Below are 20,214 nucleotides of genomic sequence, written 5' to 3'. Positions count from 1 at the left end.
TGCGCCCCTAGGCACCTAAATTTTACTGTACCCAAAGTGGAAGGGTGTATCTTGTGTTTTCATAGTTTTACATTAGTGAAACTTAAGATTTAAATTTTTTGAACAATTTTGTTTGAGAAAAATGTAAGTGCGTAATATAGTCTGGCTAAATAACAGAATTTTGATTTGTCGACCGAGATGCATCGCTTCTGTCAAAAACGAAATCATTTTATTTGGCTAACTCAGTATCTGATACTGAAATATTTCAGTTAACTCTGAATAAGGAAGAATCATTTTGATTTCCAAGTTGCTTTCTTATAGTTCTTAAAAAAAAAAGACAAATAATAGATCAAAATGACGATGGATAAAGCATCTCAAATGTAAGCTCATACACAATCTGGCATAAAACTATTTTTTTAAATTATATTGACCTGCTTTCCTTTTCTGAATTTTTCCAAGCATTATGCTGAACATTTACTTTTAAGACTGATTACAGTAGCTTAGAATACTCGAAATAATTTTTGTATGTAATTTTTTTAAAGGTGCATTTTTCTCAACAAAAAAAGAGGAATTCGAATTAAACGATTTCTAAGACTAATCTTAGAAATATTTTTTTATTCCATTTTCCAAGAAATATCTGGGTTATCTTTCGTGTTTAGATCCTCTAACAGTTTGTTCATTTGTGCTGTACTTTTAGGAGAAACAGCTATGGGTAAAAAATAATAAAATTTTATTCAATGCTCAAAATTCGGAAGAAAATAGTATTCACTTATGTAAATATCTCTATTTTTTGTACAAATAGTTAGCTAGAACCACACATCTTTCTCTCCTGGCATATAAAACTTACATTTAATGGGGAAGTGTGAGGCGGAGGGGCTCATCCAAGTAACCTAATTTCCTGGCGCCCTCTCTTCTCCGGTACGCACACATGCAATTCTTCGAATTGAAAAAGATAGCTTTTATTCACAAAATAATCGTGATTTATTCAATTTAGGAAAATATATTCTCTAGTTATTTATTTTCGTGATACATCTGAATTTGACTGTCTCCGTTTTTTTCATATATTGTATGTGTCTCTTTTCTAAATATTTAATTATATGCATTATTCTAATACAAAGTGTACACGTACAATACTAACAATTAACTAACATGCATGAATGAATAGAAGCTGCACAGCAGAATTGGTGTCACAGGATGGAAGAAGCTTATAACAGCTACAAGGAAGAAAGTGATTCTATCCTACCTCAAGTGTGTTCACCTTTACTCATTAAAGATGTAAGTCACTAACTTGTGCTTTTTAACTTATTTAATGAAAAAAAGAACGAATTAATTTTATAAGAGAAGTAAAAGCTAATAAATCAGAAATGAAAGTATATACAATAGGGAACCTGGAGTTCGTTATTTTTGCAAGATGTGAAGCTGTTGACTAAAAATTTGTTAATAGTTGTAATCATGGATCTCAATAATACGTTTTCACGTTTTGTTTTGGTCCAATGCAAACTTGGGGGCAAACTTGGGGCTCTTAGTAAAATTTGAAAGTCAGTTTAATATAGCTTGGTTACAAAATCAATATAAGCTATTTTCCAAATAGTTGCATCAACAGCATATTCCTCCTCAATTTCCAGTGTTTCTTCAGAACTGTTTTTTTCTTTTTTATTAGCAACACGGTAAAGCTTCTCCTAAATCACTATTTTGAATTTCAAGGAAAAATGAAAAGTTGAGACTATGGTTGTTAAAAAAGAATCCCAGGAATAATATAAAATTAGTATTAAAGTAGAAAAGAGACACAAAGAAGAGCAATAAGCGATATTCAAAAATTTAGGCAATAGAAAAGAAAAGAGAACAGATTTATCAGTGTTTAAAACCAGGCACGTACCTAGAAGGGCATCTAGGCCTAACCAATGCCCCTTTCTCTTAAATGTTCGTGTGTCAAAATTGTGGGGATTAAGAAAAGCTGAAAAGTAAATTTGTCTTCAGTTGCTAATTATTTATATTTTGATTAGTTATTTCCTCAATAAGAAGTCTAAAGTTTGTATCACGACGCAAAAAAATCAGAAAAAAAAATCTTCTAAGCTACAGTTTTATTTTTAAGTTTTTAAAGTCTTCTTTTCTTGGTATTTCAAACCAAAGACCTAAATAGGATGAGGTTTTTTTCAATATTTTTCTTTAAGTGTTTCATTTTGCAAACTAGAGGTGCAATCAAAAAGTTCTTAGACTCACGAATTTGATGATCTATCAGCTGACAAAGTTAAAGAGAAACTCATCTCGTGTGCGAAATGGATGAAACTGAAAGACCATACCACAGTAGTTGCCATATTATAGGGAGTAGCATAATTTCTAAGTTTATGGCAGTAAAACACCCATTTATGGCAATTAATTGATAAGCAATAGCAGTCTAAGTCGGAAACTGGGAATCAATTTTTATCTCATAATGCTTCGAAGCATGGCAAAAAGACTTCAATTAAAATTATTCAAAGATAACTTTTAGAGATAAAGATAAAGATAAAGAAAAATTAAGATGATCTACCTGTAATATACTAATGTTACTGCTTTGTTCATAAAACTAGAAGTACATATATTGTCAGAACTCGTTTAAAAAAACACATATTTCGTGAACATACACAACTTAGCAGCTATCTTTTATTTTCTCTGTGTTTTCCTGACCGATTTGAATGAGCCGGTGATTAGTGATGTTGCTATTAAAATCCAAAGGAAAATAACACTATTAAAATGAAACGCGATAAAAGGAACATGAGGATTGTACTAATAAAGATCCTTTTTTCTTCTTCGTTGGTTTTTTCTTGACAAAACATAAACCTGAATCGTTTTGTGGTCTGCATAAGACTACCAAAAGGCATTAAAGAATATTACTGATAAAATATTAAATTACCACTGCTATTACTAATATTGTCTCTTGATACTAGACACCGTGCCATCAACATTTTTGTTAAGACATATCATGACTTTTGGCTAGAATGTGAGAATATTGGACATGAAGTTATCATTGAAGACTTGACGGTGAGTTATCATTATTTTTTTCTTCTAAGTAGTTAACAATGAAAGACCGCCAATTTTAGCCCAGTTTAGTATGTAATATTAAGAAAATCTGTGAATGACCTATGTCTATTTGCTAGAGCTATCATCTATACAATCCAGGGGTAATAAAAAGGATTGATGTACAATTGCCTAAAATGATAGAAGAAATAAAATGCCCGGAAAATTTGTTTCCCACATTCGAAAGATTGCAGACCAGGAAAAAGGCTTTGAACTCTTGGTCTAAAGCCTTATACTTATACAAGGAAAGGAGTAGCGAAGCGTTTTCTGCATATGTGCACTAGTTTGTCTATTACATTCTGCCTCCTTCTCCTTCTGTATTTCGTATTTAAAGTTACTCCCCTTTCACTTGAAATGGAGATGTAGAGTCATTCTTCTAAAAGATACGAACGAGAGGGGAGACAGATTTATCGATAAAGGACTAGAAACGCTGAACTGATGACAGAGTAAGCAATCAGGACAGGGCACCACGTCCCTTATTTCTTATGTTGATTGTATATACAATTCCAGAATTGAAAAATAAAGAATAGACTAGAACACTGACCACTGTTGCCGCTGAATAGCCTGTATTTATAAGAAACTAATTTAAAAGACTTTTTCCACAAGGAAAGTTTTTCAAAGAAAAGTAAAGTGCTCCATTAAGCCAAGAATGAGCAAAAATAAAGTCAAATAATCTTCCAAGCATAAAACTACCACGAATCACTTAATAAATGAAACTCAACCCCAACAGATATCACCATAAATAACCAAGTTAAACTCAAAACGAGCAAAAATTAATATGAGTAGGTCTGATAAAATAATAAGTGTGAAAGTGTGAATGTTTGGAACTTGAAAGTTTTCATCCTAAAAGGAGATCTACGCCCACTAGATGTGCTGTTTTTCTTAATTCGCCCTATACCATATAAACATTGAAACCTGACTTCTTTGATTCAATTCTCCGTTTTTAGATTGCAATTGATGGTTCATACTCTGTACAAAGTTTAAACATAATATTTTGGGAAGGGAGTCGGACTCTTGTATTTTATTTCGTTATTCTGTTTCGCTTTTACACTTTATGTGAAGCTTAGACTCGTTGAAATTTCACCGAATGAATAGAAACAAAAAGAGAAAATTATGCATAAATAAATTTGAATAAAAACATGGAAGCTGAATATTTTTTATTGAATCTCAAAATAGCTCCACTCTAAGTAATAATTATAATATTTATTTATAACCCATTCACATCACAAGATAAATAGTGGAGTTAACACTAAAAAAAATGTGATTCAAAAATGAAAATCAACAATGTTACATAAAAAAACGTAAATCACCAGTAACAATTAACATCAATAACAATAAATAAATAAAATTAGTAAAACAAACAGATCAGATCATGGTGAAACAAACGCCGATGCGCTGTTTCCAAAATCCTTTCGTGTAAACCAGTCAGTTTCTCAATAATATTCGGTAGGCAAAGCTTATTTATTATTTTTCAATTTTTATACCAAAGAGGAAAATAGAGAAGATATTTACAAAAACAGAAATAAGCCACTCGAATATCACTAAAGTCATTATTCCTAAAAACAGGATAAAGCCCAGGAAGATAAATTGTAGAAAGAACACAAGATATACTTTTGTTGTTAGAAATATCTAAATATTTCTCCACTGCAAATATTAGTCACCCTAGCCACCGTTGAAAAAAACTGATCCAAGTTGAAAAAATGGCATTTTATATTAAAGTAACTTCTGAAGTCAATATAACATTAGTCAACACTAAATTGCTAACGTTAGAAAATATGGAGAGTAAAATCCGTCGTTCTTATGGTATTATAGTTATCTCGAAATTCTATTTAAATGGAACCCTTCTTGCAAAGGTTTATGATAGTGTAATCATGTCAAATATTTTGTATTTAGTGCCATTTTCCTGGATATTTAGTCAATCTGATCGCCTTAAAAGGAAGCATGTATTGTTTGGATATGCTAAGTTTCTGCTGCGAGTCCCCTAAGGACCCTCTTGGGGTATATAACACGTACCTCATGAGGTAATATAATTTATCTGATCCATATCCTAAACTCCGTGAGCTTAACGCCCAAATGTCCAGAAAGCAAACTGTCCATGAATGGCAAAATGTCATTTTTAATGTTTAGGACTAATGTTTGTTGTTGTTTTTGAGTGTTGGTTCCCTTTTCTTTTTTGAATTGTACTCCATCATTTTCCTTTTTGTACGATGTGCTGTAAATAAATACACACATACATACATTCTACACAATGTTTGTCAATTTAACTTTCTTTTCATCTAAATGTAAGTAATATTAGTATAACATTATGTAGTATGGCTAAAAAATATAAATTGTAGAATCTCGTCATTCTGATTGAATTTACATTTGTTTTTAAATATTATTACTTCTATTTTTTGTATTTTCGTAAATTTGGAAAAGATTTAGATTCCTTAGAAGGGAGAGGATGCTTTTTCTTCGTATCCAATTTAGAAACGAAAATGTTCATTAAATGGAGAGCCCAAGAAGTACAATCGATGCTTCCCATACCTTTCATTGTGTTTGAAAACATTTTGTCATGTCTACTTCGAATACTCCAAAGTAAATCAAGTAATTACCTTTTCTTAAAGCAACATACAAATAGTGGACAAAACAGGAAGGAAAATTTACTAATTAAATAAAGGTCTGAGTATTTCGACTTCACGTTCGGAAGCCAATATGTAAATGGAAAGGCAGCATGGTCTTAAAATTTTTTTTAGGAATTAGGGTAACCTAAAATTAGGGTACTAGAATTATGAAATACTTTCTTATAGATGTCGTTTGAAGATGCCGAGAAACAAAAAGGAGAAGAAAAGGAGGAGGGAAAGCCTGATCCTTTGTGTCAATTAGTTACAACTCTTATTCGAGGTGCTAACACAGAACGTCAGGACTCAGGAGGTGAAGATAATTTATACATGTCATTTGCCTGCATTATGGCGAAGTAAGTTATTATTTTTGATCAAACTCATGTACTAGAATTTATTGGACGGTGGGAGCGGGTAATTTCGCATAACTGCCAAACAGGCGAATTTGAAAAAAAAAGTAGGACTAGAAAAATTTCTATCTATTAAAAATTGGATTTAAATTAATAGCCAAACTTTGCTGAGATCCAACCCGAGACTCCGGTAAGCAGACGAATTCTCTAGTTTTAAAGCTATTCGTCATTGAGTAAACAACAACCTGGGCTAGGTCAGTGTGCAAAAAATATTGTTTGGAAAATATATTCACTGCAACTTTTTGCTTTAAGTTGTTTTTTATATTCGGCCCAATCTAAAGTAAAAGTAAAAAAGATATTAAAAATATTCACTATTTACATTTTGAATTAGTTTCTTAATTAATTCAATGATTTTACTGGGTAGGACTGGGGGTTCTCTTTCTCAGAGACGGGCCGGTGTGTTTTACCAGTTTCCCATGCTCTTATTCTCGACTGCAAGTAAGCAGGAATAGAAAGGAAGTTTTTTGTGTGCGTGCGTTTTCTGAAAGAAAAGTTTTCTGAATCAACGTTTCCTGATACATGTACTTGTGACGGACGAGGTTACGACGGACTACTTTTGTTGTCTCAAAGGAACCATTTTGAAAATTTCCTCAAAGGAAGGATAAAACTTACAGAAAGCCACCTCAATTGTCACCTTGAAATACTTGTGGAGTCACTGAATTAATCTAAATGGGTACAATAGGTCAATTTAGCTGATGAAGTTTATGAAAAGATTCACTGAAATTTTCTTTAAAATGTATCAATATTGTTTTCTTATCAACGAAACTTTGAGGAGGAAATAGATCGTAAATTTACTCAAAAAGCTAGCAAAAATCACTGACAATTCCTACGTCAATCTTGGAAGCTAAAAAAAGTGTATTTAAAAAAAAAAACTACTGTACAACAGTCATATATGCAATCCCATGCTCTTAGCTTCGTGCAGGGGAAATAATAGCATCCTTTGTTTTACCATCTGTTAAGTTTACTTCTACTTTCCTCCTCTTGAGTCCTTTTAAGAACAATTTTAGACGTGTTTACACACTTTAAATTCCGTTTAGTTTTAATTTCGTGGTTACTGTATCGTGCGATCAGGGCTTTGAATTTCAAAATTTTATTCCAGCTCGTAATTTCAAAACGGTCAAATTTGGAATTTAAAGAAAATTAGTTGAAGGCCCATTATTAAATTGAGCTTTCATGACGATGAAATTTTTTTACCGTCATTATTAATTAATGTTCTTTAAAGGGGCTATCAAAGAAACTTCTGTACCCCCTTCTCCTTTTTTATGTGAGACAAATTTTAGTTCTTGTTATCTCCTAAGTAAAATTTAGTTTTGCTTCTGTCTAGTTTTCACTAAATATTTTATTTGCTTTCAGGTCTTGTGGAGAAGAAGAAGAGGAAGAAGAAGATGGTGGTGGTGGTGAAGGTGATGACGAAAATGGTGCATCAATTCATGTAAGTTTGCTAATTTAGTGCTTATTTTCACGCATTCTTTTTAGGTGTTTTGGAGTAGATATTTTTTATTAGACTACTAAGACTAACATTTTGGCCCACATTTGCAATGATTTTAGCAAAGCGCCAAGAGAATAACTCGAGAAAAAAGCAGCGCTATACTTTATATTATCTTAACGATGCCTTAATTACAGTTATTTGTAAAATTAGTGGAATTAGCTCATCTGACTGGTCAACTTCATTTTGATTTCTTTTTCAAATCCAAACTGATTCTCTGATTCTCCTGTAATTTTTTGAAGGGTTAATTATTCTTGAAAATATAGACATCTATGCTCTATGGCTCTCATTGGACTGCCACTTGCTATCAGATTTTCCTTTTCTTCTTCTCCTTGATACCACGCAACTTAGACTGATACCACACAATTTAGACTAACATAGACTGGCTATGTTAAGCCATAATAAGCTTAGTCAAGGTGTCCACGTTAGGCTCACCTTAGCTAAACCAACCTAAAATTTTCAAAGTTAACAAAAGCTGACCAATTTCTGAGTAGGGCTTTTCTAGTAGTCCTTATATTGGATTCACGTTATTTTTTTTTAGACAAATTGAGGCCACAAATATTTGAGTGAATTCACCTATGGTATTTTGCATTTTTAAGTTCTTATTATGTTTATATTTGATTTTTTTTCTGGCAACTTCTTCAGAAAAAAAAACAACAAGTAAATACCTCATTTTTGGTATTGTGGGTAACTTTTATTTAAGATCTCCAGCATATGCAGTTTTTCAAGCTGTGTCGAATGATGTGAAAAAAAAAATTAAAAAGAAAACATAAAATTAATTTGATAAGAAATTGTCAAAAAGAGTAGCTTATATTTTTGTTTGAAACTAAGAAACACTTGTGCATCGTGTGTTTTTCAATTTTTACATTTTCTAGTAGAAAGACAAAGTATAACAGAAGCGTAAAACCCTTTTGGAGCTGAGGGTATCTTAGAAATTTGCAGTGGCAACCTTATAAGTTTTTGTATATTTAGAATAAGTGTGAAAAAATAAAGCTGCTTTGTCTGAAAATAATTTCTAGAAAGTGTTTCTATCAAACTATGTAAATATTTAAACTTTAAGAGCAAATTCATTGTAAAATTCTACCAGCAAGCTTTGTCAAGCTAATGGTCAATAATTCCTGAAATCCAAACATTTTTCAATAAGAATTTTCACATTGCTAAAATACTGTTTATTTTTTGTTATCTGCACGGGACTCCTACCCCTGTTCAGACGTCATCGGGGTTAACATTGAGATATCAAAAAAAATTGTTAGTCACTTAAAATCTGAGATGAAAAAAGAAACCTTTGTCTGAAGCCTTTTAATGCTTCTACAAAAAATTTTTAGCACCTCATGCTTCAAAGTTTTTGAATTATCAAGTTAAATTCTTAAATTTTTGTAAATAAGATATTTTTATGGACAACTCTAGAGAAACTTTTTCTAAAAAGTTATAAAACGTCCTGTGACAGAAAATTCTCTGGTAAAGATTGCTTATCTTTTGTCACTGATTCCAAATATGGAAAATCAAACAGCTGGTGGCAACGAACTGCAAGTAAGGAGTGACTTGGATCAATGGTAACCAAAACTATAAAAAACGGAATCAATAGATGTATCAAATGAATTAGCTTATTATAATGATTCCAAATATATAAAATTCATCAATTTTAGTGTTACCCATCAAAAGTTACGAACATGAGAAAATTTGCCTGATTTTTTAAATAGAGGGAAACGCCCCCTAAAATTCAAGGGATTTTGATAAACCTCACACCATCAGATTCAACGTACCTGAGAACCCTACTGTAGAAGCTTCAAGCTCCTATGTACATAAATATGGAATTTTGCTATTTTTACCAGAAGACAGATCGTGTATGCGTGTTTATTTGATTTTTTAGGGGTCTTTGTTGTTTTTTTTCCATGGGTGATCGTATTGAAATAATGGTCCTATAAGATTTGGAGAGGGTGCATTTGAACGGAAATTAAAAGTTCCAATGCCCTTTTAAGTGACAAAAAATATTGGAGGACAACTGGCCCCCCTCCCACGCCCATTTATTTCCCAAAGTTATCTGGTCAAAATTTTGAGATAACCATTTTGTTCAGTATAGTTAAGAGTTCAAAGAACTATATCTTCAGAACTAAAATGACTCCCACAGTCCGTGGGGAGAGGCATGTAATTTATTAAATTTGCCCATTTTTTACATATAGCGTTTGTTATTTTAATTATATAGACTTTTTTTCGGGGGGGGGGGGGATTGTGCTTGGCGTGGATTTCCATTGGAAGAATCTTCCATGAGGAAGGAAATTTCCCGGGGTGGGATGAATTTTCCAGAGAAAATTTTACACAGGGGGAGACTTCATAGAACTCTTACACGAAATTCTTTCTAATTGTCATATATTGTCCTTGCCAACTCAATTTTGCATGTGTAGATGTTCCAGAGGAAATATCCGGGGGCTCTTTACCGCGTGTTTTGATTTCCGAAAAAAATATTCCTCGGAAGGGGGCATTTCCGGAGTGATCCAGAAACCGATTAGAGATTAGAATTTTTTTTCAAATGGAAGTATGCTAAGTATAATTTGTTGCGACCTCAACGCCCGCAACAAATTTTACGGGAAGGGGGATTTTCAGCGAGGATAAAACTGTATAGAGGTAACTGAACAGGGGGAGGGGGCAATTTACGTTTTTGAAATTTTCACTGAGGAGTTTTCGTTGAAGGGATATATTGCTAGAGGATGAACCAGATTTACCTCTATTATTTGACGAACGAACAGGAATAAAAAAAAACAAATTTTTTTTTAACTGAAAGTAAGGAGCAATATTAAAACTCAAAGCGAACAAAAATTATTCCGTATATGAAGGGTACTCTTTGCGCTAAAGTTTGACCGTATGTCCCAATTTTTTAAGAATGGCCTCTGAAACACTGGGGCCGTTTTATTAGAATAGGAAGCTTTTTTTTTAAATTGCTAACAGCTTTAGCGCGAAAATCAAGGTATTGAGGAGGCGGCAACCCTTAATATACGGAATAATTTCTATTAATTTGAATTTTAATGTTGTTCCTTACTTTCAGTTAAAAAACTTTTTTATTTATTTGTTTAATCTTATGAAACGTCATTGATATTAGAATAAATTTTTTGTATCCCCCTCTGAAGGGAGAAACAGAACCCCCTACAGATCAGGGAATTGAGCCGATGTTTTGGTTATATAGATCATTTTGTTAATTGTAAAGCTTACCTTCGTTGTATGTCAATGCTACAGATCTGATTCACATATAAAATTCGATTTATGGGCAAAGGGCTGGGTAGCATTATTCCAAGGGCTCGTGAAAATTGATGCAAAAGAATGCGTTAGAATCGATTTTGCCATCAAAGGAATTGGAAGTTTGCCTTTGTAGAAGTTGGTTAGTTTTGTTACTTTTTATTCCCAAGCAAACCGCTCATATTGTTTTATTTCCTGTAGGCTAATCAAAAAGTTTATGTGACCTTAGTTTTTAATTAGTTGCTTAAATTTTAAAATTCTTCATATTATGTCAACGCTCAAATGCATCAGTAGGGGCTTGAAAACATCTTACCAACTAACACTATTGTTATTATTTTATTTTTGTCAAGAGACCAAAAAATGAAAAAAGGGAGTACATGAAAAGAAGATAATAGATAATCACTTTATTATATACTTATATTCCTCAATATCGGTTTTGTACCAGGATTCCAATCTGCAGTAGAGGAGACAAGAGTATAGTAACAAAAGGCCTTTAGCGCATTTTAGATGTTACGTTATTGGAAGAAGAGTATGATTGTGAAATTTTTCACGTTTCGGAATAATTACATCAAATATGAATCTTCCCCCTTGGCTATGGTGTTGCTTGTAGTGACATCATTAGATGTAATAATAAAACTGGAATTGTGAGTGTTAGTAGAGCGGCTCGGTAAAATACTTCGTGTTTAATCTTTTGACAAAATGAGCATTATCTGAAATGTAGATAATTATAGGGTATAAAAAAGTCTAAAACACAGTCAAAATTGAATTTTAGAGGTTAATTAAATAAATGAGCCATGTGGACTCCCTCCCCCTTTGTTTCTTTTTTTTGCAACTATAAATTTTTGAACAGGGAATCAAGTTATAGGACTATTTCAGGTTTTTTTTTCTCTTAGCTTTGCTAAAAATTTATAGACTATCATAGGATATAGAGGGAATTATTCGTCTACACAGCTTTATATTAACTGTCTTTTTTTTCTTACCCGAGGCTGCACATAGGAAAATGCGGGTATTGTACCTTTTTTCTATTGCTGCTTATATTGCTTTTAATGTTGTCTCTTCAGCCTTTTCCTTGTCACTTCGCAAATCACGCTTTCCAATAATTTTCTTCGATGTTCGCTGAATTAAATATTTTAATCTGTTCCATGTTTCTTAAGGCATTGCTTTTGACCAGTTTTGTTTCTCGTTAAATAAATAAGGAATAATATATGTTCAGTGTCTGTTTTGTTAGTGGAAAGTCTCCTCGTTGTATTGATTATTATTTTCTAGTCAGAATAAGATTTTTGTAGTTTAAATTACACATTTGACTAATCTCAAATTTGAGTGTCAACCTCCCCATTTCTAAAGGTAGTTTTCCCGGTGTTTGAAAATTAAAAAACAGAGAAATGTTTTAATAAAACAGACGGGAACTGATAAAGGATCGCAGGGAACAGTTCAGTTAGTTATCCTGCTTATATAAGGCGCTAGCTATGATGAGAGTGGTTAAAAGATTCAGTTAAGTTTAAAGAAAATTTAAGCATCATAAATTAGACGATTAATCTGTATAAATCAAATCTGTATTCTGGAGGAAACACAATTTATTTTTGAAGTCTCTAAAATTCATTGTATCTTTAAATACTTGTTACAAATCCTGATTATAATATCCACCCTACCAGGCACGTACCCATGAATTTACTTCAGGCTGGAGGGTGGTAACAAAAACACGAATAAAACACGAATTACGTTTAAAATATGAAAAAAACAATGTGAAACACCTGATAACTCTCAATATTACAGAGTGAGGGAACTACAACCCCCTCGCATATACTTGTCTGAATTGTATACTATAGCAAATGCTAACAAACCTGGTTTTGTAAATAGGTATGTTTGTTTGCAAATGTCCTCTTTCGCTTTGTTTTTGTTACAGTTTTTTTTTCCATGCCACGAAAAAAGACAAAGCTGACAATAAAGACTCTCAATTGTTAAAGTTGACATATATTTTTATTATCATGACATCGTAGTGAATAAGGCTACGCCTGTTAACTTAGGGATTGGGGTTCAGACCTGCGTCTTCAAAGGCCCTCTCCCTCAAGGAGTGGCAACCTGTAAGGTAAATTTAGCAAAAAAATTTAAACGGCATTAGGTTTTGTTTTCTCAGACGGTTTTGTGCTGCGATGAGTTGTTAGTAGTAGCAGTATATTGTCTTAGAACGTATGGAAAAATACTTGGTGCGGGTTTGATTGCTCGAATATCCTTTTATAGAAGTTTCCTTTTGTGAGGAGAGAACAAAGAGGAGAATAACAAAATCTTGATAAACTTTATGCTTTTGCGATGGAAAAGACCAAAATATGGTCTTTTATGGTCAAACTAGGACTGATGCAAGAAGGTTCAGGCGCATAGGAAAACCGATGAGAAAAACTAATTGGTACAAAAGAAAAAGTGTTCAAACGATAGATGGCAAGATTTTTCCGAAGAGCAAAGATAACATGTACTTTCTTGTCAGACATCCTCCTTGCTTTTTTTCGCTCTATATAGAGTATGACTCGTATCTTGAAAAAACTGGTGCTACTGGACAAAAATCACCAGATCTCGAACTTTTGCGTGCTTAACAATATACATACTTTTCACTTTCAAAAATTCTTGCTCGTTTCGTGCTCAACGACACACGAAAAACTTATCAGTACCATAGGGAAACTAGAAAAAAATCTTAGCCCCAAAACTGATCAGTGCTATGGGGAAAACTGATCAGATTTCCCTTGGTACCGATCAGTTTTCGAGCATTTTCTCATGCGACTGAACCGGCTAGGAATGTTGATTTGATGACATTTAATGTGTAGATAGTGAGGTACAGTTGGATTCTTTTGAAAAATAGACTTTTTTATTACAGAGTAAATCAATAGCCTACAGTTTGATTTAGTTTACGTATTTTAACTGAAAATTTGATGACTTCAAATTTGTGGAATAAAAAAGTATTTATCAGTCTTCATGACATTAAATTACACGTCGTAGGTTCAGATTTGTTTCTGTCAACTTAAATCTTGTCTTCCATATATAAAACCTTACTGTATTTACCATTGAGAAAAAAAAATCTTTGCAATAGATTTTCTTTGTTTAAGGCAATTTGAAATGGTGGTAGTTAATCTTATAGCAAGTTTCTTTCTATTGCCAAGTCCAGCAGCTCAGGAGTTTCCTTTTTTAATGTAAGATTGCTCTTTTGTGGTTTCAATGTTTTTTCACGCTAGGGCTGCTACCGATAATTTTTCACCCTTAAAAATGTCAAGATATTGAGCAGCATTAATATTCGTATATACCTAATATATTTTTGAGGGTGATTTTTGCTTCCAATTTCCCAATCACAGGACTGGAATCTCAAGTTCTTGGGAGAATCACAAAGAGTGGCAACACTGGTTGAAGCAAGGCAGGGAATGAAAATAAGAAATTGAGATCTCTCGCTAAACTTTATGCTCAAACTGAACTTTAAACAAAAGTGTCAATTACAATCCATGATTTTGAACACGTTCTATTATTTCAGACATAAACGCCCAAAATAAATGTCTTGTGCGTTTTTGTCTTGGTTTTCTCAGATAATTTTGACACAAATAAATTTATAGGAACAAGAAATGGAAAAACAGAGGCTAATCTTCAACCAATCACGTTTATCTTCAAGAGGAGTTCATGAGATGGTGCTGCAGTACATATCTGCCTCAAAAGGTGTTCAATCAGAAATGGTCACCAATACTTTAGAGGTTAGTTTTTTGTTTTAGTGTTTATTTACAAGAAACACGCACAAAAAATGGAAGTAATTAATTACAAGGCATGCTATTAAGCCAAGATTCAAAAGGTTTTGAAATTTGACCGACGAAATTCTGAAAGCTGCTTCACATGGGTGAGTTTCAGTTGAAATTTGACAGAAATGCTACAGTATGCGTACAAATGTTTCTGCTTTCCGAATTATAACTAAAAAGAGAATAGTAAAAGGAGAGAGGAAAAAGAAAAAGAGTGGAATATATAGAGGGACATAAAGGAATAACGAGAAATTATAGGTATGCAAATATATGTCCTGCACCATGTAACAATCTCTTTGAATCTAATTCTGAACTTTTCGAAGTATTTGGTTAAGAAAAAGGAGCATTAAAAGTTAATATTTAGTGTTAGAACCCGTCTGAATTAAGTTCTAATTTTCCATTAAGAGGAGTTTTTTTTTAAAGGTTTTCCAGTAAACTATGACCCGAGAAAAATGCTTTTTAATTTGAATAGCTCTGTGTTAAAACTTGCAAATTTTTTATGGTTTATGTGGTTTATGTATATACATACATGCATACATATATACATATATACATATATATATATATATACATATATATATATATATATATATATATATATATATATATATATATATATATATATATATATATACATATATATATATATATATATATATATATATATATATATATATATATATATATATATATATATATATATATATATATATATATATATATATATATATATATATATATATATATATATATATATATATGTATATATATATATATATATATATATATATATATATATATATATATATATATATATATATATATATATATATATATATATATATATATATATATATATATATATATATATTCGTGTTTCTGTGTGTACATATAAACCAGCCAAAGAGCTGGCTCTTTTCCTAGTCTTCATCCTCTTCCTCTGGCCGCTGCTCGGCCTCAACCTTGGCATACCACCTTGATCAACAAAATAAAATATAATAAATTCTGCGCCTTTAAAAATGTCAGGCTTTATGTTGCCGTTGCTTAATGTATTTAACATTTGCAGCTTGGTATATCAATTCTTAGAGGAGGTAATCAGGATATTCAGATGTCTATGTTGAATCATCTTAAAGAAAAGAAAGATGTTGGCTTCTTCACATCAATTGCTGGGCTTATGAACTCTTGCAGTGTCTTGGATTTGGATGCATTTGAGAGGAATACAAAAGCTGAAGGCCTTGGTGTTGGATCTGAAGGAGCAGCGGGAGAGAAGAATATGCATGATGCTGAATTTACTTGTCTTCTTTTCCGATTTATTCAACTTACCTGTGAAGGCCACAATCTTGGTATGGGAATTTAATTTGTTCTTTCTTTCTAACCCATTAGGTGAGTAAAAAAAAAAAATACTTAATTATAGAGGTAAAAAATATATGTATTTCAAGCTTTAAATGCGACCAGATTGCGGGAAATAGCTCAATATGTTTATCATAAAAAGAATAAAACATATATTAGATTGTGGCAGCATTTTTAGTGTCAAATCTTAATTTTAAGATTAATTCTAAACTAAAATAAAATGAAAAAAATGTGCAAAGAAAACTATCTTGCGTCAAATAAACAATCCTTTTAGTTTTGTAAACAATCCACTTTTCACAGGAATATTCTGTTTTTGATCTATATTATTGCCTTTTTTCTAAAATGATGTATTGCTGTATTGGTTAATTCAATTAATTTAAATATTTAAGGTACAGTCTTACCCAGAAAATGTAATTTGAATAGTATCTGTAGATACTGCAGAAACACTTCTTTCACAGTTCTAAACGGCTTACTTTCACAGTTGTATCATTTTCAAAGGGCTTACGTGATGTGTATCTATCCCTTAATCTGTCTTAAAAATATTACTTATGTCGAATATTACTTCTTACTTATGTCGAATGCTTGTATACTCCTTTATTCTTTTAAGATGGGCTGGTGATTTGAATAATGCTAAATTTTAGTAATTTTTCATTCTTTGTATGTAGACTAAGTAAATTTTCCTTGAACAAATTTACCTTTTTGAAAATTATAGTCCTTAAGCATTTTTTCCAAACATAAGTAAAGAGCAAGGCTTAAATCAAAAAGTGTTGAAAGGGCACTGTTGCCTTTTTATATCGCCAGTCATAATGCTTGGGTGTTGCCTTGTTCTTTTCTAAACAATCTTATTGGAATACAAATATATCTTCAATTAGTAATACTAATTTTTAATTGATTTTAAAAAAAAGGTTTATGATTGTGGGAGGTTGTGCTCTTTCCAGTAAAGTTTCTTCAACTATTTGAACATTAGGGGTTAGGGATTAAGTGAGGTAGTAGATATATTCCCGTTTAGGACAATTTTTTTTCGTATAAGCTATAATATAGCCCTTTACTTGTACTTCCAAAAACAAGTATTATTAAATGTAATCTTTTGTGGACAGAATTGCATTAATATTCAATTCCAAGTAAAAGGAACTCCGCTCAACTCCCTTATTAAATTGAACCGCTTTCTCTGTTGAACTTCAAAGAAAATGGTTTTCTTGTTTTCACCCAAGTCTGAACATATACCCAGTATGTTTGTCGCCAAATTCATCGTTTCAAACAAAACTTGGACTCGTGTATCCCAGTAGAAATTATTTGAAGAAACCTTACTCCTACTATATGTTCTACCGTTAATGAGATTTAATTTCTCTACTTGTTGAAAAATTTTTTTATCTTGGATTTATTAATTGAGAAATTGACTTTTTTTTTTTTTGCCTCAGACAATTCATCGAACAATTTTTTATGTTCAAGAAGACATATTTCTTTTCTTTTTCAGTTTTTTTTTTCTATTTGGTTAACCACCTGCGACGTTCAGTAGGAATCTCCCGTAGTATTTAGCTGAACCTGAACAAATTATAACTAAGGTGCTGTTAAAAATATGAATGAATAATGTTTCCTTTCATACCAATTGTAAGCTAAGCCCTTGCAGGTTTTTATCGCCGGTTTGCTTTTTATCGTTACTTTACCGGCAAATTTTGCTGCTCATAGCAAATTGGTCTGTTAACTGTCTACTGGTCTTACATAATTGTAACCGAAAGTAAATTGTTCAATCTTAGTCGCTTAAATGTGGGAGCTAATATACAGAATATTACTTTTTCTGGGCTTGGTCCTATTTAAAACTGAACTCTGAATAGTGCATGCAGCAATCCTTTTTGCTATGAAAATAGAAAGTCAGAGTTAAGAAAGACCATTGAACTTTCTCTTATTTTTTTATTATTTTTTTTTCTTTTTTTTTAGAATGGCAAAATTATCTAAGGACGCAAGCTGGTAATACTACTACTGTGAATTTGGTAATCTGTACTGTAGATTATCTCTTGAGATTACAGGTAAGCTGCTTCATTCAGTACTATTAACATGAAATGCAAAGAGTATGGGAAAACGATAAAATAGGATTCTTACTAAGGTTTAATAGTAGCTAACGACTATTATTTTCACTGACAGCGCGATGCTACCCTTCAAACTACTAGAAATAAATAAATAGACATTTACATCTAGATTTGATATAAAGGTCTAAATTTATTTTATCCAAGCTGGACATTTCTGGCAAACTATTCTTTATCTTCACCTCAATTTAAAGCAAAATTAAAGAAGTGTATGTGAAAAAAATAAAGCTAGTTTTGTAATCTAGATTCTTATAATTGATAATAGGGTTTTAATTGGTACCACTAGATTGAATTTTTTTCTTCGAGACTCTCTTGTCACTGTCCCCTGCTCTGTGAGCCCTCTCACGATATTTTAGGATCACTGGGTCGATGTGATCACCCTGGAAAAAAAAATAAACACGCATCCTTGATCTATCTTCTGGCAAAAAAATACAAAATTCCAAATTCCTACAGATAGGAGCTTGAAACCTCTACAGTAGGGTTTCCTGATACGCTGAATCGGATGGTGTAATATTCATTAAGATTTTAATACTTTTAGAGAGTGTTTCTCCCTTTTTTCGAAAATAAGGCAGAAACTTATATATTTGAAATCAGCATAATAAGTCGATTATTTTGATATATCTATTGGTATCAAAACTTCGTTTTTTAGAGTTTCGGTTGCTATTCAGTCGGGTCGCTCCTTACTTACAGTTCATTACCACGTACTGTTTGGAAGTAGAACTTACTGCAACAAAGTTATCGCTAACTGGATTAAAGTAAAGTATTTATCTCCTCTTTATTGCGGGAGCATTGCTCATGAAAAATAAAATTTGTGTCTTATCATCTTGAAACCTGCATCTTGCTATTGTTGAAAATAGATTTCCACCCCCTCTTGGAGGCATTTCACCATAAGGTAATCTATTCTAAATTTAACAGAATAACATTGAGAATTCCCTTTTTTTAAATCTACTATTGCTCCTACTAGCAACCTACTGTATCACCAAACTGTCTGAGGCCAACACTGCTACGCACAGTCCTCCTCCATCCCAATCTATTCAACGCCTTCCTTTTTACACCCTCCCAAGAAGTTCCTGTTTTCCTTCAATCTTTCCTCACGAAATCTTCCCACCCCATTCGGATACGACTTGCTTTTTGTTTGGTCCTAGACGGTTGGCCGACAAGGATGATCAAGGATGACAAGGACGATTTTTGAAAATCTGTTTCGGTTTTAACCGAAAAAAAAAATAATGTAGATGATTGTTTTAGTTTTTGGCTTTGCTGCATTTAGACTTAAAACCTACACAAATTCACTTTTTGCTTTTGCTGCTTTTTAAGTTTTATGCTTTAACTTTTAAGTCGGTTATTGCAACTTGTGTACATAATAATAAATATTCCTGTGTTTCTTTTTAAAAATAATCTTTACTCGAAAGCCTCCCTCTTTCTTGCTTTATTTTCGTTTTAAAACCGACTTCCAGATTTTGCTTAGTTGAGTCAAAACCAATAAACAATGATTTCATCTTACAGGAATCAATAATGGACTTTTATTGGCATTACTCTAGCAAAGAGATTATTGACCCGGCTGGGAAAGCGAACTTTTTCAAAGCAATTGAAGTAGCCTGTCAAGTTTTCAACACATTAACAGAAGTTATTCAAGGCCCATGCACTCAAAACCAACAAGCTCTTGCTCACTCAAGGTATCCAATGTATTTTTTCTTGCATTAATAGAGACAGAAAGATAGAGGAGCAGCTAACGTATGCAATGCAAATTTTAAATCACCGTTTTTTCTTAAGGCTGCCAGCTCACGAAGGCCCTAAATAATCAGATATGGAATGGATTCTCTATTAAAAGTGCATTTTAATCTTTGAAGTGGGCAAAGAAATTTGATTTTCAAAAACACTCTTTCGCAATCGGAACTTAAAGTTTTCGCAATTGGAACTAAATTTTTGCAAATGCATTCTGCTCTACGTGCGACTAATAATGAATTTAGTAGAAAATTTAAAACCAGTATAGTCGAACTTTTTGGGGGGAGCTGAATATAGTTTGTTGGGGGGGGGGGGTTCAAAAAAACTCACATGTTTACGTTAAAGATTCTGGGATTTACCTTATCGCATATAGAAGAACCAGAACTCGGGCCAATTCATCAAATGCAAGCTTTAGCTACAGACCATTGCCTTTTAAAATATCTTTTTCATCTACGTGGGACTCCACCGTCTTTTGCGAGGTCCCTGTATTTTATATATTTTTAATATTTTTTAAATTCTGTAGTTACTATTCTTATTCGCATC

General features: G+C 32.3%; 1 protein-coding gene across 1 annotated transcript in view; it reads left to right on the top strand.

The window, feature by feature from the left end:
* The window catches only part of LOC136030251 (ryanodine receptor-like), a gene marked incomplete in the record, with an annotated part of 328,739 nt that overhangs the window by 238,402 nt on the left and 70,123 nt on the right, over nt 1–20,214 (top strand). The window contains 7 exon segments of the mRNA XM_065709092.1: nt 2,904–2,997; nt 5,823–5,989; nt 7,397–7,475; nt 14,345–14,479; nt 15,585–15,861; nt 17,804–17,892; nt 19,453–19,622. Coding sequence (XP_065565164.1) covers nt 2,904–2,997; nt 5,823–5,989; nt 7,397–7,475; nt 14,345–14,479; nt 15,585–15,861; nt 17,804–17,892; nt 19,453–19,622 — 1,011 coding nt within the window.

Source organism: Artemia franciscana, chromosome 8 (assembly GCF_032884065.1).
Source record: "Artemia franciscana chromosome 8, ASM3288406v1, whole genome shotgun sequence".
Taxonomy (NCBI): domain Eukaryota; kingdom Metazoa; phylum Arthropoda; class Branchiopoda; order Anostraca; family Artemiidae; genus Artemia; species Artemia franciscana.
Note: the sequence above shows the minus strand (reverse complement) of the source record. Positions and strands in the feature narration are given on the sequence as shown.